Below are 27,512 nucleotides of genomic sequence, written 5' to 3'. Positions count from 1 at the left end.
CATAGTAAAATAGAAAATATTCTGGAAAAAGTAGATATTCAATAAATGGAAGCTAGTGGTTTTCTCTTTTATCAACCACTTGAAATCATTTTGAAGATAAAATATCAATAAAGTATTAGGACTTTGCATTTCCTCAAGTAAAAGATTTGTAATTTAGGCTAACCTCTTTATAATTTCAGAGACTTTGATGATTTTTTCTAAACATCAGCAGATAATTGAAGTAATTTATTTAGAAACCCTAAACTCATACAAGACTTTCTCAGTTGATTTTCCAGCTGTTCTTCTCCTCTTTGGGTGGTCGGTATTATCTTGGCTATAATTCTTTTCTCACATGTTTACATTGTTTTGACAATAACTATTAATGGTTTAGTTGTGCTGATTTATCATTTATCCAATGGAGTATCTTGCCCTGAAATGGAAAAGAATGAAGTTCCGAAAATAAGGATACAATTATAATAATTTACCACCTCAATATTAACAAAAGCTGACACTGTTTTCTTCCCCATTAACAAAACCCCCCATTCAGGAAGGGGGATTCCTCTCTAATGAAGTTAGTGTTGATCTCAAAGCCAAAACACTCCTAAAATATTAGAATTCTAAGTCTTTAAGTCTTAAAATGTAGTAAATGTTATGGTTTAAAAAAGTGAAAAATGAGAAGTGCTAAATAAAGGTGGTTTTATTACTTTATAATAAGATTAAAAAATTAGAGTTTTAATTAAATTTTTGGTTTAAAATAGAAGCCTTCAGGGCTTTCTCCTCTCATGAATAATGGGGAAGATATCACAGTCTCTGAAGCACGCTTTACCTCAGCTTGTCTGATCCCCAGCACAGACCTGAAACTAGACTTTCCTCTGACAGCAGCAAAAGCTTTTCTGCAATGTCTGCGAAGCCCCAGGTGCATGGGGTCCCTGAATAAATATTATCTCAACAGTGATCAGCTGCATAGGTGAGGACCAAGAAGCATGTCTACAAGGAGTTTTTAATGAAAGCAGGTGGCTTTTGATATTCTAAATAGATTTGATAATTAGAACATTTTTAGGACTTTAGGTGCATCTCACAAGGGGTTTTTATAATATTCAGAAGGCAGCTCATGGAGGAAAGCACCTGCTTAAAGAAATATTCATTCATGCTCTCCTAATGGGAGGAAAATATTTTAAAAACTACATATGGTGAGACTGAAAATTATGTTCCTTGCAAGGAAAGACACTTTTTGGATGTAGTTACCTGCTGAAGTTTAGGAATTTCTGTAGTACTAAAAGACTTCCTTGCCAAACAAGAGTGATTTCATGTGAAAGACGAAAAAAAATTAATGTATTTGAAAAAATTTATTTATGGCAAATGTATAAAACATACTCAGTGGATAACTCAATAAATAATATTCCATATCAAGTTTAAGTAATGGTAGATTTTATATTCAAGCTCTGTTTGTTGTACCCATTAAACATATTATCTATTCTAAGTAAGTAAACATATCTGCTTTACTTCAGTCCTAAATTAAGATATTGATGTTCACTCTATTGTCTTCTTTATTATATGAGTTTCTACAGATGCAATTTGAATGCATTTATTTTTTAACATATATTTATATTTTGACACCATTTATCTTTGTTCAAGCAGTACTACCAACAATAGCAAAGACCCTTTAGCAAGTATATGCATAGTAAAAATACTGAAAAAGTTTATAAATTGTTACTACCACTTAAGCACTTAAGCAAGTGAAATTTCCAAATAACGTATTTCTTTTTCTGAAACATATTGATTTGTAATAGGATGCAAAATAAACTAAATCAAATTTCACATCTCTTTCAATGGTGTTTTTGAAACTCTGAATAATGACTCAGGTTGAGCCATTAATGCAAATCCTCAAAACGTAAATAGTTTCTTGATACTTTCCATTTTGAGGCATCTTTTAAGAAACAACAGATGCCTCTCCACATGCATTCTAAAAATCAATACAATTAATCAATAATGCTCTCCACAGGTAATAAATGCTGAGAAGCATTTCTGCCTATCTATATTGATCGAGAGAATCGCTTCAAATTGCTTCTGATGTGTATAAAAATCATTTCCTTATTGATCAAAGACTCTTCCTCTCTGATATGTTATTTCATATATGGCACACAATTGTTCTAGACTTCATTCTTGTATATATGTGATAAAAATTTTTCCTGTGATCTGTATATGAGACTAATTTGAATGAAATGTAAAACGGGTATTTTGTTTTGTTGGAGGAATGCATTGCTTAAGACAAATACCATATGATCTCACCCATAAGTGGAACCTAATGTACAAAACAAACTCACACAAAACAGAAGCAGAGACACAGAAATAAGGAACAAACTGACAGCGACCAAGAAGGGAGGGGAAAGAGAACAAGGGAGAAAAGAAGGGAAAGGGTCTAGTGAAGGAACATGTATAAATTACCCACGGTAATGAACAACAGGCTGAGTATTGACTGAGGAAGCGAGGTTGGGGACGCAGGGCAGGGGAGAGCAACAGGGGAAAAATTGGGACAACTGTAATTGAACAACAATAAAAAATTAATTAAAGCATACATAATCATAAGAAATTACTAAAGTTATTTTAATGAGAAATGTGAGATTATTTCATTCACATTTTAATTATTTAGAATAAGCTTAAGTTTTGAGTTTGCTTCTATTTCTTATAAAAATTCCATTTAATCTAGAATGATGCTATTCCTGATAGTATCAATGGCAAAAAAAACAACATAGTTTTAGTCAAGTGTTGATTCATAACATTACTGGAAAGTTATATTTTTGTAACATGAGCTAACACATAAATGAATTTTGTGATCTTTTTGTTAATACATTACATATGTTGTGTATAGACATAGACTAATAAGAAAAGTATGTCTTCCTAAATAATTTTCTAAACAATAAGTTTGCAATTTCATTACATGCTGCATTTAATGAGTCTGATTAAATAGGACTTTATTCCTCTTTGGCACAAACAGTATAGGCATCCACAGTTGCTTTGGTTAAGAATGATGGCCACTGATGGCCCATTGGGTGAATGTTTTTAGATCGATTAAGAAGTTTTCTAAGAAAGCTCAACTTCTAACTCTTGAGACATTAATTAGCATGGTGAATTATTCCTCCAATAACAAAAAACATCAAAGGTTCCTATCAACATGATTTAGCAAATTTCATAACCTACACTACCTATTTTTCCTCTCTAAGCGTTCCATTACAAAATGACATTATTTTGTCCACTAAATGCACTACCATGGCATGTGTTGCTGAACCAGTATTTTCTTAAAACTTGACCACCAGTTTACTTTATTAAAAGGTTTCATTCACCTCATAATGTTTTATTTTGAATATCAGAGAATATAAATTGTCATATGGACAATTGAAGTTTCAATATCTTTTAGATCATTAATTTTACTTTATCAATCTAACAATTTAATTTTGTCCTTTTTTTAAATGCTAAAGGAATCTTTAATGCAAAACAAATTAAGTTGAAATCTTTTAACCAAACTAGAGCTATTTCTTTCTTTTTTTTTTTTCACTAACAATTAGTGTATTCCCAGAGGGCTAATTGCACAGGAAGATTCTCAGAGTCAATAAGTGCTGTTAGGGTAACCACAGAAGAGAAGTTTTTGAAATATTTCTGGTACTTAAGTAGGAATTAATTTTAAAGTATTCCAAGGAGTAAGCAAAGATTCAACTGGGAACCTGGGCTGCAACACCCAAGAGATGTTTGCTCTGACTCATGCTGTATTTTAAGTAAGGGCAGCTTAATCTTAGTGGGAGAAGCGACAGTGAGCCAATCAAAAATAATTCATCCAGAGGTACTAAGGGATGACACAGAGGATAAGAGCATGACTTTTTGGAGTCATACAGGCCTCAGATCCGGAACTCCACTACTTAAAAGCTGTGTGGTCTTGGAGAAGTGGCTTCTTCTCCCTCTAAGCCTCATTTTCCTCCTCTATGAAGCAGGATATACAAGCACTGGCCAACTGAAATATAATATGAGCTATATATACAATCTTAAGTGCTTAGTTAGCCATGTTTTCAAAAATAATTTTTTTCTTTTTAATTTATTTATTTTTTCAAATACATTTGTCTCTGCCTACCCCCCAACACTTTCCCTTGCCCCCTCCCTCCCTCAGCTCTTCCCCTTTGGTTTTGTCCATGAGTCCTTGCTATATGTTCCTTGACTTTCCCCTTCCCTTCCTTTTCCCCGCCACCCCCTGCTCCTTCCCTCTTGTCTCTGTTGGATTCTTTTCCTTTCAGTATTTCTGGTCTTATTTTCCTTGCACCTTTGTATTGTTGGTTAGGTTCCACTTATAGGTGAGATCATATGGTATTTGTCTTTTGCTCCCTGGCTTATTTTGCTTAGCATAATGCTCTCCAGTTCCATCCATGCTGTCGCGAAGTTTAGTAGTTCTTTTTTTCTTTCTGCTGCGTAGTATTCCATTGTGTATATGTACCATTACTTTTTGATCCAATCATCTACTGATAGGCATTTATGTTGCTTCCAACACTTGGCTATTGTAAATTGTGCTGCTATGAACATTAGGGTGCATAGGTTCTTTTGTATTGGTGTTTTGGGATTCTTAGGGTATAGTCCCAGCAGAGGAGTCACTGGATCAAAAGGCAGTTCGATTTTCAGCTTTTTGAGGAAATTTCACACTGCTTTCCACAATGGCTGCACCAGTCTGCATTCCCACCAACAGTGTACTAGGGTTCCCTTTTCTCCACAGCCTCGCCAGCACCTGTTGTTTGTTGATCTGTTTATGATGGCCATTCTGACCGGTGTGAGGTGGTACCTCATGGTGGTTTTGATCTGCAAAATATAATTAATTTTAATATATATCATTTTGTAATATATATCCAAAATATCTATGATCAATATAAAAATTATTAATGAATTTTTTCATATTAAATCTTTGAAACCTGGTGAGCATTTTACAATTATAGCACATTTCAGTTTTCACTAGCTGCATTTCAAGTTCTCAGCAGCCAGGAGTGGGTCATGACCGCTATGATGGATAGTGCAGGTTTTCAATATACAGCTACCCCATAAGAATGTTGTAAGGATAAAGTGAGACAATGTGTATAGAGGGCTTATGATAGTGCTCGGCAAATAATGGGCACTAGAAAAGATAATCAAGTATTGACTACAACAGCCTGTGTGCCAAGCTGGGAGTAAGGCAAAAACATGACATAACCCCTGGGGTTCCTGAGTAATTACAAATTTAAGAAGGTAGGACAAACACATAGTTAACTATTATTTGTGGCATCCAATTATCACATGAATGGTATGAATAAAATGCAAAAAAAATGTTCAAAAAAGGAAGATTGCTTGGGATGCTTTATACTGACTTGGTGAAGAGAGTCATTTTGAAGTGGGATTTAATAAACAGGTGACATTTTACTAGGAAGATATATAGTCAGGGACCATGGAGACAGCTAAGGAAAATATTCCACAAGAAATAATAGGAGTAGCAATCCAAACTTGGGAAAGCGAGAAATATATTCAAGAAATAATGGCACATCACTTGATGAACACAGCGTTCATGAAGGAGTGTACTTGGGTGAGTAAATGCAGATTTGGTTTCTAGTGCAGAGCTCTTAAAAGCCATGCTAAGACACTAGGACCACTATTCAGTGTCAGAGGGAAATAGTAAAAAAGAGCATTGATTTGGGAGTCAAAGATCTAATTTACCCAGGTTGTACAATTGCCCTATTATGCTTTCTTACCTAAAGCAAGTCAGTTTATTGTACCTGTTTTGTATGAGTCTAAAACTGTGTGTTGTTGTCACTGCTGCTTTTGTTTTTCTATTTGAATTTATGGTATTTCAGAATGGGAGTAACGTAACTGAAGAAACACCTTTAGAATTAATATAGGTAAATTTAAAAGTAAAGACATTGTAACAAAAAGATCATTTGAGATATCATTTCAATGGTCCTGACAGTCAATGTTAAGGTCTCTATGCCCCGACTGGGTGGCTACGTTGGTTAGAGCATCGTCCTCCATACACCAAGGCACCAGGGTTGCAGGTTTGATCTCTGATCAGGACACATACAAGAAGCAACCAACGAATGCATAAATAAGTGGAGCAACAAACTGATGTTTCTCTCTCTCAAATCATTTTTTTTAAAGTTAATATTAATACTAAAACCTAATATGAATGTTAAAATCTAACATGGTACACCTAACAGTTGGACATGGAAACATTATAGAAAGTAAAGAAGAATGAATAGTACTTGGGTTGAGGATGGAGAGGGAGAAAAGGTTAAAATTAAATGTTACTGCCCTTTGGAATCTGGAAAAAAAGAATATATTAGTTGAAATAAAAATGGAAGAACTAATGAAATAATTTTGCAGATATGGGAAGGGATATAATGAGTTTTTTTTGTTATCAGGTATGATTTTTAGTATATACAATATATACACTAAAAATGTGTGTATTTAAGGACTAATGGCTATATATGAAGAATGACCCTTGCAAGAACATGAATGTCTTAGGTTCAGAGTTTCACAAAGTAGTAAAATCAACATATGGTAAAAGAATTATGTAATTAACATATGCATTAAATTAAAAATCCTATTTACCTAATAAGTGTAGTTGCATTTGCAGAAAAGCTCCAAAGTGTCACTTACCTGAGTCTTAATTTGTGAAAGCTTTCAAGCCAAAAAATGAAGGAAGACTGTTGAATATAAAAGATTTTTATACAAATCCCAGCTTAACCTTAATTTGCCTAAAAGGAGGATATGTGTCTCTTGGGTTTGGGTAGAGAACATGTGAAGCTCTAATACTCAGTAAATGATGGCTACTATAAATATAAACTTATTTCAGTAGACCTAAAAGACAAAGAAATGGGTTCATATTCTTAGTGGTTTAAAAAACCATGAGACTCTGTGTTGCTATTTGTATCACACTACAACTACTAATGCAGCAAGCACGAGGACTTTCATGATGTCAAGTTTTATGACTGGTATAAAAAAAATATTGCATATTAAGTAGACTCAAAATTCCTAAGTTTAAGAACAAAAATTGTCTAGGTGAGAAAGCAAGTAAGTGTTGAAACATTTAATATAACTGTTGGCTGTTCTAGCTATATCTTCTTAAAATCAGATTGAATTATCAATATGTATATATCTAAAATTAATTTAAAATTCTGTATTTTGAAAAAGTGCTAATATTTTTTCCTTTTATGGGATAAAAGTTTCCAATTTACATTTGTTTGTCCAAAGTAATTACATGCATCCAGATAAAATTTTACCACTTGATTTTCATGGGCTAATTTATTCTATAAACTTCTTCAAAAGTTCTATTGCTAATGATACTTAAATTAGCAACTACACTGAAATATTTGAGTTTTTATATCAAATCTGATTGTCTGTTTTACTCAAGATATTACCAGATTTTTTCAAAAATCGCTTCTTAAGACAAAGTACAAAGGAGCTATATCATCTGAAGAAATTTGTAAGTTTATTTGGTATTAAAAATGAAAGAACTACTAATTTTTTAAAGTTAGCTTGTTCATTTAATGGCAGAGCAATACTTTGAGGGCAGGTGAAATTTAGTGCTTTCCTTAGCCAGGGAAGTTGGCAAACTTATCCAATAGGTTAAAATGCATAGCAACACATCCATTGAGAAATCCTTAAGAAAACCCAACTGGTCAAAAAAAAAAGATACTAATTTAACCAACAAGAAACTATTCTGAAGTCTTGGTAGATAAAAGTAAGCATTGGCCTGTTCAGAGACATGTGAATGGGGAGATAGCCATACATACTTATTATTGATATATACTAAGTTATATAAAATAATAACAATTACAAAACATTATCTTTTTAAAAACCATATCAATCTTCTCCCCAACTGCTTATTTTTTCCCATTCTGTGAAAAGTTTGGGCATCCTAATTAGTGTTAACTAAAGAAAAGAAGCAAGTCATTTTTCTACATAATTGATGTTCAAATATTTACATTTCATTATAAAATACTTTTATGAATTAATTTGGCTATCTTTATTTTTAAATCAATATTGATAAACTATACTACTCTGTTTTTAATCATATACTCTCAATCTACATGATTGTGGACTATGTATAGTCATAATTTGTTATAATTATGCTCATTAAAATATTATGCTAAATGATATTTTAACTTATCTATTCAGGAATTGCATGTTATCACACAGTTATTTTGGTTAAACTTTGTTTTATAAAGTTTTAATAAAAAAATATAATTTATTATATAATTTTATTTTACATTTTAAGAGGCATATTTAACATTAACATTATTGATATAATATTTCATAAATTTTATGGCACTATTACACATTTTCTTTATATTATATTTTATTCTATTGACTAAATTTTGGTGTTGCTAAATCTAATATACTCCCTAAAGTTGTCATTGAGACTTTGATATTGGGATGATAATAATTTGTATTGTTTTATTTTTCATTGTAAATCATTGGGATATTTAGAAAGACACCCAGGTATGTGTCTGTAAACACCATACTTTCTAGAAATGCACCAATAATTATATCATAGTTTTTGTATTTTGAGAGTGCCATCTCCCTCACATACCAACTGTAGTAATTGGCACATCCTAGTATGCTATTTTAAAAATTTTTAAACCTAGAAAAAACATAGGCAGGAAAATTTCAGATATCCCACGCAGATATCCCAGACAATATTTTCACCAATATATCTCCCTAGACCAAGGGAAGTAAAAGAAAAATAAACAAATGGGACTATATCAAACTAAAAAGCTGCTGCACGGCTAAAGAAATCATCATCAAAATGAAAAGGAAAATAACTGTTTGGAGAATATATTTGCCAATGATACCTTGGACAATGATTTGATCCCCAAAATATATAAAGAACTCATATGTCTCAACACCAAGAAGACAAACAATGCAATTCAAAAAAGGGCAAATAACCTGAATAGACACTTCTCCAAGGATGATGTACAGGTGGACCATAGACAAATGAAAAGATGCTCAACATCACTAGCCATTAGAGAAATGCAAATTAAAACCACTTATCACCTCACACCAGTCAGAATGGCCATGATAAACAACAAACAACAAGTGCTGGTGAGGTTGTGGAGAAAAGGGAACCCTAGTACACTGTTGGTGGGAATGCAGACTGGTGCAGCCACTGTGGAAAACGGTATGGAATTTCCCCAAAAAACTAAAAGTGTAACTACCTTTTAACCCAGTGATTCTACTGCTGGGGATGTATCCTAAGAATCCCGAGTCACCAATTCAAAACAACTTATGCACCCCCATGTTCGTAGTGGCACTATTTACAATAGCCAAATGCTGAAAACAGCCTAACTGCCCATCTACTGATAAGTGGATCAAAAACCTGTCTTACATTTACAGAATGAAATACTACACAGGAGAAGGAAGGAACTCCTACCTTTTGCAGCAGCATGGATGGAACTGGAGAATATTATGCTAAGTAAAGTAAGCCAGGCAGTGAAAGACAAATACTGTATGATCTCACCTATAAGAGGAATCTAATAAACAAATTAAACTAATGAACAAAATAGAACCACTGGCATAGAAACATGGAATAGACTGATAGTGACCAGAGGGGCAGGGGAATGCAGATAATTGTGGAAACAAGGGGAAGGAACTAGTCAAAGAACATGAATGAATGACCCACGAACATGGACAAAAGTGTGGGAATTGACTGTGAGAACAGGGGGTGAGATGGGCAGAAAAGAGCAAAGGGGGAAAAATTGAAACAACCGTAATAGAATAACAATAACAATGATTTAAATAAAGCATCTCAATTCTTAATAGAATTAATTTTTAGGTCAGCTATTATATGCCACATAATCCAATATACTTTATTTTTAGTACACTTTTATTAAAGTATAGTTTATATATATATGTTTATATATATGATATATATATAAAATACTTGTTTCAAGTGTATAACATAGGAATTCAATGTTTATATACCTTACTGTGTGATCACCGCAACTGATAAGCATCTGCCACCATATGAAGTCATTACATTTTATTGACTATATCCCCTGTGTCTTACCATACCCATGACTTATTTATTTTATAACAGGGAGTTTATGCCTAATTGTTTGTCTTCACTTTTGCCCATTCCCCCATCCCTCCTCTTTGGCAGTCTGATCAAATACTATATGACTTCACATATAAGTGTTTGTCTTTCTCTGGCTTAATTTCATTTAGTACAATATCCTCTTGGTCCATTTATGTTGCTGAAAATGGCAAGATTATATTAATTTTTATTGCTGAATAATATTCTATTATATACACTACATCTTTATATATTCATTTATTGATAGACACATGGGTTTCTTCCGTATCTTGGCTACTGTAAATAATGCTGCAATTAACATAGGGGTGCAGGTGCATATATCTGTTTGAACTAGTGCTTTCATTTTCTTCAGATAAGTATCCAAATGTGGAATTGTTGCATCAAATGGTAGTTCTATTTTTACTTTTTGTTTTTTATGGGGAGCCGCCATACTGTTTTTCATAGAGGCTGCTCCAATTTACAATCCCATCAACAGTACATAAGGGTTGTGATTTCTCCACATCCTCTCCAACCCTTGTTATTTGTTGAATTTTCAGTCTAAGAGGTGTGAGGTGATATTTCATTGTGATTTTGACTTGATTTCTTTGATGATTAGTGATGTGGAACATCTTTTCATATGTCTATTGGCCATCTGTATGTCTTCTTTGGAGAAATGCCTATTCAGGTCCTCTGCCCATTCTTTAATTGGATATTTTTTTGATGCTGATTGTCTGAGTTCTTTATATATAAGTTATGGCAAAAGTAAGTTTATAGTTGTTCATGTGGAAAATAATACAAAACTAATTAATACTAATGCAAGAATAAATGCTGTGTTTCTTGCACTCACAACTATAAACCTACTTTTGCCACACCCTATATTTTGGGTATTAACCCCTTATTGAGCATGTCATTTGAAAATGTATTCTCCTAATCAGTGGGTTGTCTTTTCATTTTGATAATAGTTTCCTTTACTGTGCAAAAGTTTTTAGTTTCATTTAGTCCATTTGTTTATTTTTGCTTTAGTTGCCCTTGCAAAAAGAGACATATCCAAAAATATACTGCTGAAATTGAAGTCAGAGTTTACTGTCTATGTTTTCTTTTAGGAGTTTTATGGTTTCAGGTGTTGCATTTAAGCCTTTATAAACTATTTTGAGTTTATTTTTGTATGTGGTGTATAATGAAGAAACAGAACTAACAAGCAAAATAGAGACAGATTAATAGATAAAGAGCAGGATGATAGCTAAGGAGAGGGATGTTAGAGGGTGGAGAGATTGAGTAAAAAGGAAAAAGGACTCATGGACATGGACAACAGTGTGGTGATTGTTGAGGGGAGTGGGTATAGTGGACTAAATGGTAATAAGAATATAAATTACAATAAAATTCTTTTTTAAGTTTTAAAAAAAGAAAGTGTGCCCTGGCTGGTGTGGCTCAGTGGATTGAGTGCCAGCCTGTGAACTAAAGGGTCACTGGTTTGATTCCCAGTCAGGGCACATGCCTGGGTTGCAAGCAAGGTCCCCAGGAGGGGGCGCACAAAAGGCAACCACACACTGATATTTCCCTCCCTCTCTTTTTCCCTCCCTTCCTCTCTCTCTAAAAATAAATAAAAGAAAATGGTCTAGATTCATTTTAATTTGCATGTATCTGTCCTTTTATTCCAACACCAGTTATTGAAGACATTGTCATTTCTCCATTGTATGTTCTTACCTCTCATCATAGTAGGTCAAACTACTATGATTGACTTTAGTAGCAAGGGTTTATTTCTGAGCTTTCTATTCTGTTCCATTGATCTATGTGTCTGCTTTTGTGCTGATTTTATATTGTTTTATTACTGTACTTTATAGAATGGTTTGAAACCAGAAAACATGTTTCCTTCAACTTCGTTCTTTTTACTCAAGATTGCTTTGGCCTGTAATGCATGCGCGTGTGTGTATGACTTGGGTATCAAGGTAATTCTGGCATCATGTAATGAGTTTGGAAGATTGCCTTCCCTTTGAAATTTTTGGTACAGTTTAAGAAGTACAGGTGTTAATTTTTCTTTAAATGTTTGGTAGAATTCACCTGTGAAGCTGCCCAGTCCTGGACTTTTGCTTGTTGGGAGCTTTTTGATTACTGATTCAATTTAATTACTAGTTATCAATATGTACATTTTGTTTCCTTTTGGTTCATTCTTGGAAGAATGTGTATTTCTAGAAATTAATCCATTTTTTCCTTTGTTGTCCAATTTGTTGGTATATGGTGTTTTAATATATTTTTGTGGTGTTAATTGTCACATCACCACTTTCATGTCTGATTATATCTACTTGGGCCCTCTCTCTTATTTCCTTGAGTATGGCTAAAGTTTTATTGGGTTGGCCAAAAAGTTTGTTTAGTTTTTTGGTAGGATAGCTCTCGTAACACTTAGTTGTCTTTAACTACATTTGAAACAATTTTGTTAAATTTTATTGTGACAGCTGTCACACCAGCATGCATTTAAAATAACTTATCAAAATGGGTGGATTTTTGTCCAGCCATTTTTAATATTTTTACCACTTCCGGTGTATTATACTTTATTATTTCAAGAAAGGTAAAAATGGAACTAAAAGGCAAAAAGAGATTTCTGCAGTGTATGGAGAAGGTACTGTGACTGATATAATGTGTCAACAGTGGTTTGTTAAGTTTCTTGGTACTATTGATATTTTGGCCAAATAATTCTTTGCTGTGGGGCTTATTCATTGGAAGATATTTAGCAGTACCTTCTATCCTTTATGCACTAGAAGCCAATAGCAGGAGATGGCTAACATGCTCAAAATATCGAAATCAATAAAGTTATTGGTGAAAATGAAAATTGCTTTTATTGTACAGAAAAAAACTAAACAGACTTTTTGGGCAACCCAGTATTAAGTTTGTTAATTTTTTCAAATGACCAGCTTTTAGTTTCTTTGATCTTTTCTATTGCTGTTAGTCTCTATTTCATTTATGTGTATTCTTACCTTATTATTTACCTCCTTCTACTAATTTAGAGTTTCTTTGTTCTTCTTATTCTAGTTCCTTTAGGTGTGCATGTACATTGTTTATTTGAACTTTGTTTTTTGAGGAAGGTCTGTAATGTTATCAACTGCCATCTTAGAATTGCTTTTGTTGCATCCCATTAGTTTTATAGAGTTTTGTTTCTATTTTCTTTTGTCTCAAGATATTTTTTGATTTCCTCTTTGACCTTTTGATTGTTTAGTGGTATATAGTTAAGTGTACATGTGTCTGTGCTTTTTCATGTTTCTTCTTGTAATTTATTTCAACTTTCATTTCATATTGCTGTGACTAGAAAAGATACGTGATATGATTTCACTTTTTAAAATTTACTTAGACTTGTTTTATAACTTAATAAGTGATCTGTCCTGCAGAATGTTCCATGTGCACTTAACAATGTGTATTCTGCAGTTTTTGGATGTAATGTTCTGTAAATATCTATTAAGTCATGTGATCTAATGTATTAAGGCTAATGTTTCCTTTTGATTTTTTTCTCTTTTTATCTACTCACATATGTAAATGGGTTGTTGTACCTACTATTATTGCATTACTCTAAATTTCTTTGTTAATATCTTTTTAATATATTTAAGTGTACTGATGTTGGGTCCATACATTTAAAGCAATTATTTATAGCTCTGGCTGGTGAGACACAGTGGATTGAGTGCTGGCCTGTGAACCAAAGGGTGGCTGGTTCGATTCCCAGTCAGGGCACATGCCTGGGTTGTGGGCCAGGTCCCCAGTGGAGGGGAGGTGCGTGAGAGGCAACCACACATTGATGTTTCTTTCCCTTTCTCCCTCCCTTCCCCTCTCTCTAAAAATAAGTAAAATGTTAATAATTATTTATAGATATGTATTTATTGAAATTTCCTTAATTTTGTTGTAGTTTTTGTTTCTTTTCCTTTTTTTCACCGTGGTATGCTGATTTTTCTTGGTGTTACATTTGAGTTTCTTTCTATTTACTTATTGTGTATGTTTTATAGGTTTTGGTTTATGGTTACCAAGAGGTTGATATGTACAGAGAAATGTCTATATATATCTAGATATCCATATCTATATTTAGAGAGATGTAGATGTACGTGCATACACACACACACACACACACACACATATAGTGGTCTATTTTAGGCTATTGGCATTTATGTTGGAAAGCATTCTGAAAATGCTACATTTTTAATCCCTTCTTCACACTTTGTTTTTAATGTCACCTTTTTGTTCTTTTTGTTTTGTGTATCCCCTATCTACTTATTGTATTTACATATGATTTTGTGAATATGTATTTTAACCTTGCATTTTGTATAGTGGTTTAAGTGGCTGATCCATTGCTTTACAAATTTGCCTTTACTTGTAAGATTTTTTTTATGTATGTTTTTTGAAATTTCTGGTTATTGCTCCTTTTCCCACTTAAAGAAGATTCTTTAACATTTATTGTAAGGTAGGTTTAGTGGTGATGAACTTTAGTTTGCACTTTTCTAGAAAACATTCTCTCTCCTTCATTTCTGAATAATAACTTATCTGGTGCAACTTGAGGCTGTGGGTTTCTTTATTTCAGCAATTTAAATATATCCCACCATTCCCTTCTGACCTGCAAAGTTCCTACTGAGAAATCAGCTCATACCCTTATCACGTTTCCCTTGTATGTGACTAGTTTTATCTTTCTCTTGCTGCCTTCAGGATTCTCTCTTTAATTGCAATATGTCTTGCTGTGTATCTCTTTGGATTCATATTGTTTGTAACTCCCTGTGCTTCCCAATCCTGGAGTCTGCTTCCTTCCCTAGTTTAGAAAAGTTTTCAGCCATTATTTGTTCAAGTAATTTTTCTTCCCTTTTTTTTTCTCTTCTCCTCTGGAATCTAAAATGTGAATGTTAATGTATTGATGTTGTCCCAGATGTCCCTTAAACTATTCTCATATTTTAAATTCCTTTCTTATTTTTACTTTTATGGCTGGGTAATTTCCACTATTCTGTCATCCAGGTCACTAATCTTTTCTTCTGTATTATCTAATCTGCAGTTGATTCCCACTAGTGATTGTAGTATTCAACTCTGTTTGGTTCTCTACTATATTTTCTAACTCTGTTGATGTTCTGAGTTTCTCCAATCTCCCAAGTTCAGTGACCAGCCTTAAGACTATTACTTCAAATTCTTTATCAGGCAAATTACACATCGCCATTTCATTTGGGGTTTTTATTCTGGGTTTTTTCTTGTTCTTTAATTTGGAACATATTGCTTTGTTGTTTCATTTTGTTTTACTTTCTGTGTTTGTGTCTATGTATTAAGTAAAACAGCTATCTCTTCAACCTTGCGAAAGTGGACTTGAATAAGAACAACCTTTTTGTAGACAGTGTATGCCGAGTGGTTTTGGCTGCCTCCTGAAGGTTAAGTGGGTGTTTCTGGCTCCTCTGGCACTCTGGTGCAGCAGCTGGAGAAATGCTGAGGTGGCCAGGGCTTGTTGTGGAGGCCTCATAGGGTGGCTAGAGTGCTTGGCCCAAGCTCCTGCCCACACTATCGAGGTGGGTGGGGAATGTAAACAATGGTGCTCACAAACACCTCTGATCCCAGACAGTTTCCACACACTCTGAAAGTTCCTGAAGTTGTCCCCCCATTTGACAGGCACCTGGGGTCAGTAAATGAATTTTTTTCATGTACAGTCTTAGGAGCCCTTTAGGTTGCTGTTTTATTGTTATATCCCAAAACAGGTGAGTCTGTCTGCAAAGGCCCCTCAGTAATATTACTCCCTACTACTGAATACAAGGCACATGTGGTGGTTGGCTTCACAAGATTACCATGTCTCCATCTCCCTATATGGTCCCTTTCTCATTTGTTGTGCAGAAGCTGTTCAACTAGCCCTCACTCCCTCAGGAGGATTTATTTTATATATAGGTGTATATTTGGTGTGTTCATGGGAGAAGTTGAGTTCCAGATCTTCTTACACCTTAAGTCCTGGCCTGTCTTCATCTTAATCCAATACACTTTTAATAAAATTAAATATGACTGTAAATTTATGCCCCAGAGTTCAAGTAAACATAAAAAAACCTTACCATAAACTTCGTGACTTAAGTCTGTTCTAGCACAGAGAACATTTTTTAGAACATCTGAGGCATAGTGCTGCTGAATTATATAAGCCTATCAAGTTTGTCCACATAAGAAATAATCAAACCTGTAGAGAATTTTTGTGAATTTATTTGAGCCAAGCTGATGACAATTGGCAGGAAGCAAAATCTCGATGGATTGAGAAATGCTTTCAGATAATGACAATGTAACACCTTATTTTATACATTACAATAAAAAGAGGAGGCATAAGATGATTGTAAGAAATCCATTGGTGATAGGTTAAGGAGGTGGGAGAAAGCAAAGTGGGGAAACCTCTGGGACTGGATAAAAAGTGAAATGATAGACACTTTTACATAGCTCATAGTCAACAATTAACATGATAGCAATAACAATGAGAGCATTTGTGGTCTCCCTTGGTGCGGTGCCTGTGCTTTGAGGGGTCTGGATAAAAGAAATTTGACATTCCAAATATATGTTATCATAGGTGCAATAAGACAACAGACAGGCTTAGTGAAGGTAAAGATTGACCTTTATTAGGGAAAAATATCAGCCTAGGGCACGACTACCTGCCATGAACTGCTTAGTTAGAAAGTTTTAAATTCAGACTATCCTATGTGGTTACTTCAGGTCTCTGAATTTGTAAGGGTGCCACACATGCCTCTCCTGAGGTATCAGGTTTTGCACTGTAGCTTCTTTTCTTCCACAAGTTCCAAAACTATTATTTCCTCCATTTTATTAAGCAGATTTTCAGAAATTACCAAGAACCTTTATAATTGTTTGTAATTATAATTTTTACAGATTTGACTTTAACAAAAGATCATGATTTAATGCTAATTTTTTCATTTTCTTTACAGGCTTTAATTCTGTTTAGTTTTCAAAATAGTAAATAAAATTTACCCCCTTCCTAGCTATTATATGAAGACTATAAGAAAAAAGTTATTTGGTTCTTAGAAAAGTGATAAGCAACAATTGCCTGTAGGGGCCAGAAGTGAAATCCGTATGCAATGCCTCTGTCAGCAAAGACTTTGTAGAAGAGGGTTTATAATAAATATTCACATCTGCTGCTTTGGACACTTTAATCCATCCTAAGGATCTTTGCTGTGTCAGGCTTTGTTTTGGATGAAGAAGCCCAGTAGTTATAAAGATTTGCAAATAAGCTATATTTATCATGGTTAGCTTTACTTTTATAACTTTTCTCTGTTTTAGAGATTTTCAGAACTATTCTTAGTACATTTTTGTGACTAAATATTTCACTGTGACTTTTATGGTGATATATAGAGTTTTCATGATGGAATGGACAAATTCTAATTTCACAGTATATCACCTACTTAAAATTTGCCAAGAACTCATCATTGATAACAATTCTATCTGGATGTGGAAAACATAATTCAAAGTGCTTTCGATTAAATGCTAGCTCCCTCTATATGTGTGTTATCATTGTTATCATCTTAAGCAAGTTTCTTAGTTTTTCCAAGTCTCTGCACCAATATAATGAACTTACTATTATTTCTTTTATTAGATTATTGTAAGGGTTATATGAAATTATCCATGTTATATTACTAAATCTAGTATCTAGCTCGTTAAAAAGGGTTTAATGAATTTTAAATGTCATTACTAAAATGATACTATATGCCTCCTAAGTTTTATTAGATAACCTCATGAATAGTACTAATACCATATTTATTTGCCCCATGTACTGAACTTATGTAAACATAAGCTATTGTTTTTACTTACCTCTAAATTTCTTGGTAGTTTGCTACTGAACCTTTAAAAATAAAAAAATATTGGTTAGGATTGGATTGCTGATATGTTTTTCCCTTTAAGAAAATTATTCACTCAAAAGTATATGGTATAAAATTACGAGAACACTCAGTGTTGCATTCAGTTCTCTTACATAACAAATTTAACAGAATTTTGAATTTTAAATTAGAGTTAAAAAACCTTAGTCATCTTTGAAATGGAGGTATTTTCTCCTCAACTCCAAAGAAATTTGCTGAGTTAATAAATGTCACAACTTTTAAGTGTATTATTATAATAAATGTATTATACTATTAAGTAACAACTTAGTATAATTATAATAAAAATTTTAAGCATAATACAAATTTGAAAATAAAGTATGCACTATATGTGTGTGTGTTGCCATACATACATCTGAAGCCTATGTTTTTAAACAATTTTTCACAAAAAATACAATTGAAAAAGAAAGCAGTGTTGCTTACTGCTTTCAATCTCATCTCCTCAAAATTACTTATTAATCCCAAATATAAGGAGACTAGCAGACCATTTGATGACCTCTGCATATAAAGTAGGTAAATCATTAGGTTTTACTTTCTCATTTTAAATTTTTATAATCTAATCACCAACCTGTCTTAACTTTGACTGGAATTATTTTCTATTCAGACAGGAGTTGGGTCATATTTAATGACTGATATCTAACACAAAATGAGTCTGTTGAATTAAAATGGAAACAAAACTATATATTCCATTGCTTAGAACCTGTGACTGCTTGAAATAAAACTTTGATATTCTCCCTTATCTCTCCCCTTACCCCTCCTCTCTCCCTCTCAGGTCAAGTATTAGCTCAGGCGAGTAGCAGTGGGGTCATTCATTTGCTGGACCTTAAATCAGGGCAGATTCACAAGCTGGTGGGCCATGAGGATGAAGCTCACACAGTCGTGTTTTCTGAGGATGCAGGAAATCTGTTTTCCGGAGGCTCTGAGGGCACTGTTCGAATGTGGTCTTGATGGTCAGCATATCCCACTGCAGAGAGCATTCTCTTTAAGGCTCGAACATGCCTCCTATAGTCCCAAACCAGTGACGAGCTGGTTAAGTATGCCAGCAGGTAACATTTAACATTGGCTTTAAAACATCCTTTGAACATGTATTTTAATGCTCATACTGTTACCAATAAAACAAACAAACAAAAAAACTTTCTGCTCATTTGTTTGTGCCTGGGTGTTTTTTTCTTATTTTGATAAGATTTTAGAGACAGAGCATTTTTGCTAGGAGTTTGGAAGAAACAGCTTAACAATGACGCCTAATGACAGACTAGATGAATTACAGGAGATTGATTTTGAATGTTAGAGAACAAACTGCAGGAGAACCAGGCGACTTTTTTAAAAATCAAATTCAAGCTGCAGGACGACTTAAAGTTTAACCATGTAGCACAGGGAAAGCGTTTCTTCAACCAGAATCAATTAGAATGGCCGAGAATACATTTTAGAGATTACTTGACAACGATTATGCTTTATCTATAAATAATAATCAGAGACTGCAGCTGGTTTAAATCTAAATGCAAGGCTCTTCCGGAACTTTCACCTCTGCAGTCCATCCAAGAATGCATTAAGTATAATTACAATGTTATTTTTTTAATTTTTTATTGTAATTTCAATGCAAATAAGTATCTCGCACGTAAAATGCGCCCCCCCTCCCCACCCCGCCCCATGCATGCATCAGCTGTATAAAGTGCGACTGCTTGGAGAACACTAGCCTGGTCTAAAGCAGCAGCTCGGGATTTCGGCCGAGATGGGCTCAGAAGCCAGTTGGCGCTGTCCGTGGTGCTGAGGAATTCCCGGCTGCCGGCAGAATGAGCTCCAAATCAGCAGTCTGCAAACTGCTCTCAGTGATGCAGAAACCCAGCTAAAGTTGCTCCTTTCCTTCACGTCCACAGTTAGTATTGTCTGGTGTGTAAGAGGGGATTCAAGCAACATATTGTGGATGATGCTGATGTTATTGCCAGCGGAGCGGGCTTTAAGCTACAGCATGCTGTTGCTGTTTGTGATCCACAGAGCCTAGCCAAATCACCTCTACTGCCGTAGCAAACACTGTGTAAGTGAACTCATGTGTGGAAGAGGCGTAATCAGCTGGGAAATTTCATAGAAGGATCTGAGAAAATGCTAAAAATAAGTTCAACACGATTCTGCTACCGAGGTCTGGATTTCTACAGGACCAGCTTTGCTTCTTGCATTGAATTTTGAAGACAGGTCCAAAGCATATTTCTTATGTGTGTCTGCTGTATTTCTCTCTGGAAGGGTGGGAGACTGCTTCTTGACTGTGGTTTGAAATGGGAGGTAGAGAGAATGGATTGCCTTTAATTCAAGCCTGAAAATGTGTTCTTTGGATAATTAAAAAGGAACTGATTTCCTAAAACATTCCTTATCTTTTAGTTCATATTGGTCTATGACCCCTATCACCACCATTAACCTCCAGAGTGATTAGGTAAGTGTATCTTATGACATGAGTTATGTTTGTTTTCTTAAAGAAAGAGATGCAGTCATTTTAAATCATATGTAGCAATGTGGGGAGGGGGAAAGTTTATCTAGAAAGTGATCTTCCATTTAGTAATGTTTACTTATTAAAAATCTTCATATAAACATTATATTGGATTTCTCTATTTTTTTCCTCTTAAATAGTGTCTTAAACTGCACTAGAGCAGCTCAGTTATAAAGTGGAATTTTTAAAAAATAGCCTAAGAACTTTGTTATATTAAATAGAAAACCTCATATTCTCCATGCAGATTTTTAAAGGTATTTCATATAAGTATGTTTAATGTTTATATAAAGTGGATATTACACCCCTTTTTACCTTTTAAGTTTACATTTACTATAACCTGATATTAATGCCTACCTGTAGCTTGCAGAGAGATCATTTCTGTCTATGTCCTTTTGAAGCAGAATGATATGGGTATTTTATATGGCTTATCTTGTATGTATTGACAGGTGCTACTGGAATACTATAAGGAAGCACACTAGCTCTTTTTTTTCCTCCAAGATAAACTTTCTTAATATGGGAGAGATGTATAAAATGCATGCCTTAATTAGTAAAATATATATGTGCCTTTTTCAGAAGCTTCTGTTATGTTTGTAGCCTCTGTAGTAATTTGAGAGAAAAAAAAATGCTTTGTCAAAGGGAGCTTCCAGCCTCTAAAGTAGAATTATAGGTTTGCATTTTTTTGTTCTGTCATGACTCATTATTTTTGACATATTTCAAGAAGAAATCCATCTCAGTTATCTTTATCTACCCTAAAAGAATTCCAATATCAGAGAGCAGTTTTCTCTTGAAGGGAGGGCATGAATATACTACCTTACATTTTACTATCACTAGAATTTGCATATCTAACTTAAAATGCAAATGTTAATAAAGTTTCCTAATATCATCTTTATCTTATTTAAAAGTATCACCTCTATGTTAGGCTAAAAACAGATGGTTTATCACTGGTCCCATTATAACCTGAAAATAAACCAATAAATAGTATTTATAAATGATCTGAAAATATCCTATATACAATTTTATTGACATTTGGCATAAATCCAAAAACATTTAACAAGACAAATGAATTACTTGACAACACTTCTCCTTATCTATGACTCCATAAAGTCAGTTTCCCCAGAGTTTTCATATGAGTTAGTCACTCTAAACATTTATATCAGAACCCACTAGCAACACTCCACACCAAGCAGTAAGTGAAGTATATGAGTTAATGCCACCACACTAATAAGGTATATTTTCTATGAATGGCAACACCTCATTACTATTCTATGAAACCAATAAATATTTGACACTGACATTTTTTGGGAAAATATCTTTGGCTTGTCAAAAGAGATATATGTTTTCAAGACTGTTGAATGGCATTTATTATATACTGAAGTAATTCATTCAAATACTATTACATGAATACTAGATTCAAGTTGTAAAAAAAATCCTCAGACACCTCTTTCCTGCCCACTAGAAGCTTACTCTCTGAGTAAAATAAAGGTGTGTACAATAATACAATACAAACAAATTTAAGGACAGGGAGTTCTCTTGTATTGCATTATTTATTATTTTCAATTTTCTATCTCATTCACTGTGGAATATACACACTATTTTTCTTCTTAGCTAAATTTCAAAATCCAGATTTATATTGAATGAAACAAGTAACCCACATTGAGACCACTGTTGTTCTCCAATTATGAGCATAAAGAAGTAGGAAGACCTTTATACTAGCACCATTCCAATTACAATTTACATTCAATTGTTGGTTTTTTTCCTTTCTCTTATAGGTAGAATTTTTCTCACTAATTTCTTGAGTTTTCATACAGATGATTATAACATATATTCATTCTATCATTAATATGGTTTAAAGAATAGTAGAAAATGTGAATTCAATTATTCTTGAGTTATTTGTAAGTAACCACTTGTACAATCACCTTTGAGGGTCAGCAACATCACTTCCTATAATTTAGAACAATCCAGACCTTTAAAATTCAAAAGGTAAATTCAAGCTAAAGGTTCCTCTGTGAAATAACTCCAAAAAAGATAAATTTTAATGTATGTATTACCAACGATCAATTCTCCAGACTTCATAATAAAGTGCAGACAGTTGCATGAACTTAGTCTATTTGAGGTCCATCTTCCAAACAGCTCCCAAGTAAACAGGTTAAGATCATAGGCTTAAATAAATCTACATTTACTTTATATATGTCAAATTATTTTTTAATCTTTATTTTCAGCCTACCCCTCTTGTATTCCCATGGAAGGAGCTGAGTATATTTAATATTAGGAGCACATCCAGAATCCTTTGAGGAGGGGGATGGCTCTTCATATTCATGAAGCTTGCATACTTCTGTTGGTCATACCTGGATTGGTCACCTCTGCTGCCATCAGTCATGAAGACTACCCTGCTGATGAAGGTGACCAGACCTCCAGTAATGACAACCTGATCTTTGATGATTATCGAGGGAAAGGGTGTGTGGATGACAGCGGCTTTGTCTACAAGTTGGGAGAACGATTTTTCCCAGGGCATTCCAACTGTCCATGTGTCTGTGCCCTGGATGGACCTGTTTGTGACCAGCCAGAATGCCCTAAAATTCACCCAAAGTGTACTAAAGTAGAACACAATGGATGCTGTCCTGAGTGCAAAGAAGTGAAAAACTTTTGTGAATATCATGGGAAAAATTACAAAATCTTGGAGGAATTTAAGGTATGAGTCACCATCCATATTTATTGAATACTAACTTTTCACACCACATACTTAGTAGATTACTATATTAAAATTAAAGTTGGAAAAACATTTTAATTTCTCTTTAATTTACAACACTACTCCAGTTAGCATAAGAACTATTGTAGTCAACAAAAGCCAATTGGTTTGTGGATCAGGGTTTCACAATAAGCTTTTCCTTCAGAAGTATTTGTGGTATGTTAACATCTATTTTTTGCCCTTAATCATTTTTCCTGTGTTACTACAAAATATATTTTCTGATAGGAACACTTTTAATTGGAAGCTATGTGTCTATTAAGTTCACATTTAAATTGTATGAAATTTTTGTGTGTGTGGTTTATTCGTCTGTGTTTGGTGCCATTTAATTAGAGCCTAGAACTATCTGTTCAATGTGTCAAAATGCAAGTGCTATAGAGACACAATTATGAGCTGTGGTCTTCATAGTAAGAACATGCATTGGACCTACTTGTTGTAGAGCCTGTTCCCCATTCTGTCCTCTAATCATTAGCTTTTGTTTTTTATTCTAGGACCCCAGAGGGGACTGAAATTTTATCATAGTCCATTGTAAAAGCTGTAAAAAAAAAAACTTTTTTTTCAGCCTCCATGCTATTTCTTGACCTTTCTTTTATGCTTGTATCTTATTTTCAAGGAACTTGGAGCTCACTTTTATCTCTTTTTAGAGTTTCTTTTCTCCAATGGCCAGTTTTAATTAACATTTTCACAAGCCAAATGAGAACCCTGAGATATACATTAATATATCAAATTACTCCCTTTAATGTAATGGTAGTTTGTGCCTCAGAGTGTCTGTCATACTGATGACCTGATATAAAAGATTTTAATTTCTTCTAACCAAGTCCAGTGGCAAAGCATGCAGAACCTTATAGGCAAAAGAAGATATAGCTATTTTTCAGTGTGACTGTGTGTGTTTGAGAGGAGAATGTTCAGTTATTAGCACTGACCAAACTACCACAAGAGCCAAACGGTGGAGGAAGTCAATATGTGGGAAAAAGGTTTAACTGTTAATAATCAGAGCATTCTATACAACAGCAATTTATTGCATTCAGTCCACTCCAGATCATGGCTACAAACCAGTTGTAATTTACCCAAGGATACCCAATCATTCTACCTAGATTCTCAGGGACATGAGGGGAATTTAAAAGATAATTATGACATTCAACTATTTGATACATCGATGTTATTCTAGACTTTTGTCTTTTATGTATTATAATACTTTGTTGCACAATATTGAGAAGAGGCCTACAAGTCTAGTAAAATTACAATTATTGACATTGAATAGTAGTTTAGTGTAGTACATTTATTAATGCCTTTATTGTCTCTAACATGTTGGCTACATTTTAACATTGGCAAAAGTAGGTTTGCAGCTGTATGTATGAGAAACAAAGTTTATTCTTGTATTATTATTTATTAATTAATGTGTTATTAATTAATTATTATTAACCTACTTTTGCCCAGCCCTGTATGTTCCTGTTATAGTCATTATATGACTCACTGATGTGCACCTGACTCTTTATGCCATGAAATTTTTAACTGTAATTTTTTTTAAAATGCCACTTTCCATAACAATTTAAAGATTATGGAAGGCAAATTCTTAAGAATGAGGATCTGAGACCAAGAAAGTTTGTTACTTATCCAAAATTGTCAAGTTATTTAACCTATTTCTAAACACTGCCATTCTAACAATAAAGTCTATGTAACTTCTCAAAGCACTTTGGCTTGAGAGCCAGGTAGACCTGGATTCCAGTCCCAAATATATCACTTAGAAGTAAGACTTTGGAAAGAGTCCTTAAACTTCTTTTTAAGCCAGAGTGCCATTGGCTATAAAATGACCATCATAATAATTACTTGTCTTGGGAGGAGATATTGGAAAGTTCTAGTGAGATAATTTATGTAAAGTTAGCAGCCTTTTGATGACTAGTACAAAAGAGATATTGAGTAAACAGTGTTCCTATTCTTCTACACGCTAATGTCTAGGGATTTACACTAAGTTGTAAATTCCTCTATGTCTTTATCTATGTTTTACAATGGAAGATCAACTTTAAAAGTCATTCAATTAAAAGAATTTCAATACCTTTTTTAAATGTTCTACTTATCTATGTGAAGTATATATATATATATCTAAGTAAATATCAGCTATAATCTGTCATCTTGATTTTCTTTCAATTCAGCTTGCAAGAGACAAGTAACTAATATTTAAACATGTATGGAACTTTTACATAATAGTCTTGTCATGTTATTAAGGAGGTTATATTATGAGACATGTTTACATATAATATATTCATCTAACAAGCATTTATTGGGCTATTTATTATATAGGATACTGTAGATGGACTTACATTGGAAAGCAAGATATCTAGAAGACAACATCTCCACTCACTAGAAAATCCTAGACAATGTGGAGAGAGATGGGGTGGAGGTGGGGCTTAGGAAGAAGCAGGCTGAAGCACATGACTGTGGAGCTCAGCACCAAGAAATGTGGTGTCAGAAGCTTATCAACATGATGTGTGGTTTGGTCAGCAAACTTTCTTTTTCTTCAAGATGGTCAAATTTGAGCCTGTTTTTAAAGAAGTAAGTGAAATTGATCTGGGGAGATTAAAATTCCAAAGAAGAAGCTACTTGAACAGAATCAGAGACTGGAGTGAATAAAATCTACAAGGAGAGGAAGTAGATGGGGACAACAAGCAGCCAGCTCTTACAAAAACCCTATTATAACAAGAGAGGTGCATTTGTATATATGTTTTAGACAATGGAGAGACAAGCCTGAATACTGGGCCAAAATATTTAGATTCAATCGAAAGAATAACAAGGAACAAAATGCAGGTTTATGTGCATAGAAATGGCCTAGTTAAATATGTTTTTCTAAGCAAGATTACCTTGTAGCCAAATACAGAACTGAGTAAGAAGTGAAGATAAATTAATGGCTGGGGAGGTGAGGCTGCTCCAGAAAACAAAAGATGAGCTGACCAGCATGCATAAGGATGCAAACATTCATGAGAGTGTTTAGGATAAGAATCTAAATTCCCTGGTATAGTCTAGATTCAACTGATCAACCTCTCCAAGTGTCTCTAATTCTCAGTGACTTCTCTTCTCTGTTTGCTTGTGCATGCTGTCCCATACTTCTCACCATTGCAGACTTACATAAACCCTACAAGACTATTTCAAAACCCCATTTAAATCTCATCTCCACTGGAAAGCCCTCTCTGATTGTCCTACTGCAGTATCCTGGGCCGCATCTCACTCTTCTCCTATATAATCTCACTGCAAGCTATGAACACCATTAAAACAAGAACAGTAGTCATAGCCATGCACTGTTAAGACCTTTATGTGTATTAAAATGCATTTCATTTCATAATATCAGTATGAGGATTTTACTTTTATTAGCACCATTTTACAGATAAAACAGAAACATCAAAGTGTAAGTTGCTTGCCCAAACATCATGCAGATCTGAAATATATGAACTAGGACTCAAACCCAAGCAGCTGGACTGCAGAATCTAGGCTCTTCACCACCTCTGCTGTCTTTATCACACTACAGAAATATAACTTGACACCACCTATCTCTCCTGCGAGACCGTGAACCCATTAAACCTAGAGACAGTATTTTATTTTTTTCTCCCAACCTGGCGCTACATGTATTCAATACATTTTTGGTGAATGACATAATGATCCAGGTTATAATTTAACCTAGTCAATAAAGCAGTTAATTAGAGTTTCTTTAAAATGCCTTAGTTTCTTTCTGTTTATGTTTTGCTCTCTTTATTTTAATTAGCTAAAAGAAGAACTCAAAGTTCAGATAGAGAGTACTCTTTGGTCCCCTCAAGGTGACATACCTTTTTCACAGAGCCCCTGTTTCCGTCCTGTGACTTTCTACTCATCTCCCTTCCCCTTCTAAACCAAGGCTCATCTTGGAGTCTGTCTCCCTCCCAGTGCTATAATGACCACCCAGTGTTTTAGTTGCACTGTCTGCTGTCTCACTCTATACAGTTGCAAAGCGTATGTCCCTACTTCAATCTCTTCTGATCACCAAATTCAAATGTAAAATGAGCCACAAGTAAAATGAGTCACCTGATAAGAATAACATTATGTATATGGGTTGAATTTTTTTGCAATATGAATGATGCAAGCTTTGAAAATGGATTTCTCTCTACTTGTTTTGAAAACTCTAAATTTCCCAGTGTTCTAGTAATATTGTCGTAAGATAGAGGTCACGGTATAGTGGGTCCTCTCATCTTCCTTTTATGTGTACCCAGGTGAAAAGATACTGGACCTACCTTTGAAGAAAAAAGGAGTATAAACAATAAATTACAATAGCATTTTCTACAAAACTATTGATTGGAAATGTAGGCTCTGTCAGCTTTAGCTGTGTGCTTAACTATCTTCTGCCGAGTTTCCCAAAGGGAGAAATAATTGCTT

The 27,512-nt window shown here is 34.1% G+C and overlaps 2 protein-coding genes across 2 annotated transcripts in view; both read left to right on the top strand.

Annotated features, from left to right (window-relative positions):
* Nucleotides 1-18,846, top strand: part of SPAG16 (sperm associated antigen 16) — a 758,894-nt gene extending 740,048 nt beyond the window's left edge. The window contains exon 16 of the mRNA XM_054585688.1: nucleotides 18,671-18,846. Within this exon, the coding sequence (XP_054441663.1) occupies nucleotides 18,671-18,846 (176 nt within the window). The remainder of the gene's footprint in view (nucleotides 1-18,670) is intronic.
* Nucleotides 18,847-22,673: 3,827 nt separating this feature from the next.
* The window catches only part of VWC2L (von Willebrand factor C domain containing 2 like), a 138,898-nt gene continuing 134,059 nt past the window's right edge, over nucleotides 22,674-27,512 (top strand). Inside the window, exon 1 of the mRNA XM_054586177.1 lies at nucleotides 22,674-23,063. Within this exon, the coding sequence (XP_054442152.1) occupies nucleotides 22,674-23,063 (390 nt within the window). The remainder of the gene's footprint in view (nucleotides 23,064-27,512) is intronic.

This window comes from Pteronotus mesoamericanus, unplaced genomic scaffold, assembly GCF_021234165.1.
Source record: "Pteronotus mesoamericanus isolate MK-2021 breed Mesoamerican mustached bat unplaced genomic scaffold, CSHL_Meso_final contig_90, whole genome shotgun sequence".
NCBI classification, from domain to species: domain Eukaryota; kingdom Metazoa; phylum Chordata; class Mammalia; order Chiroptera; family Mormoopidae; genus Pteronotus; species Pteronotus mesoamericanus.
Note: the sequence above shows the minus strand (reverse complement) of the source record. Positions and strands in the feature narration are given on the sequence as shown.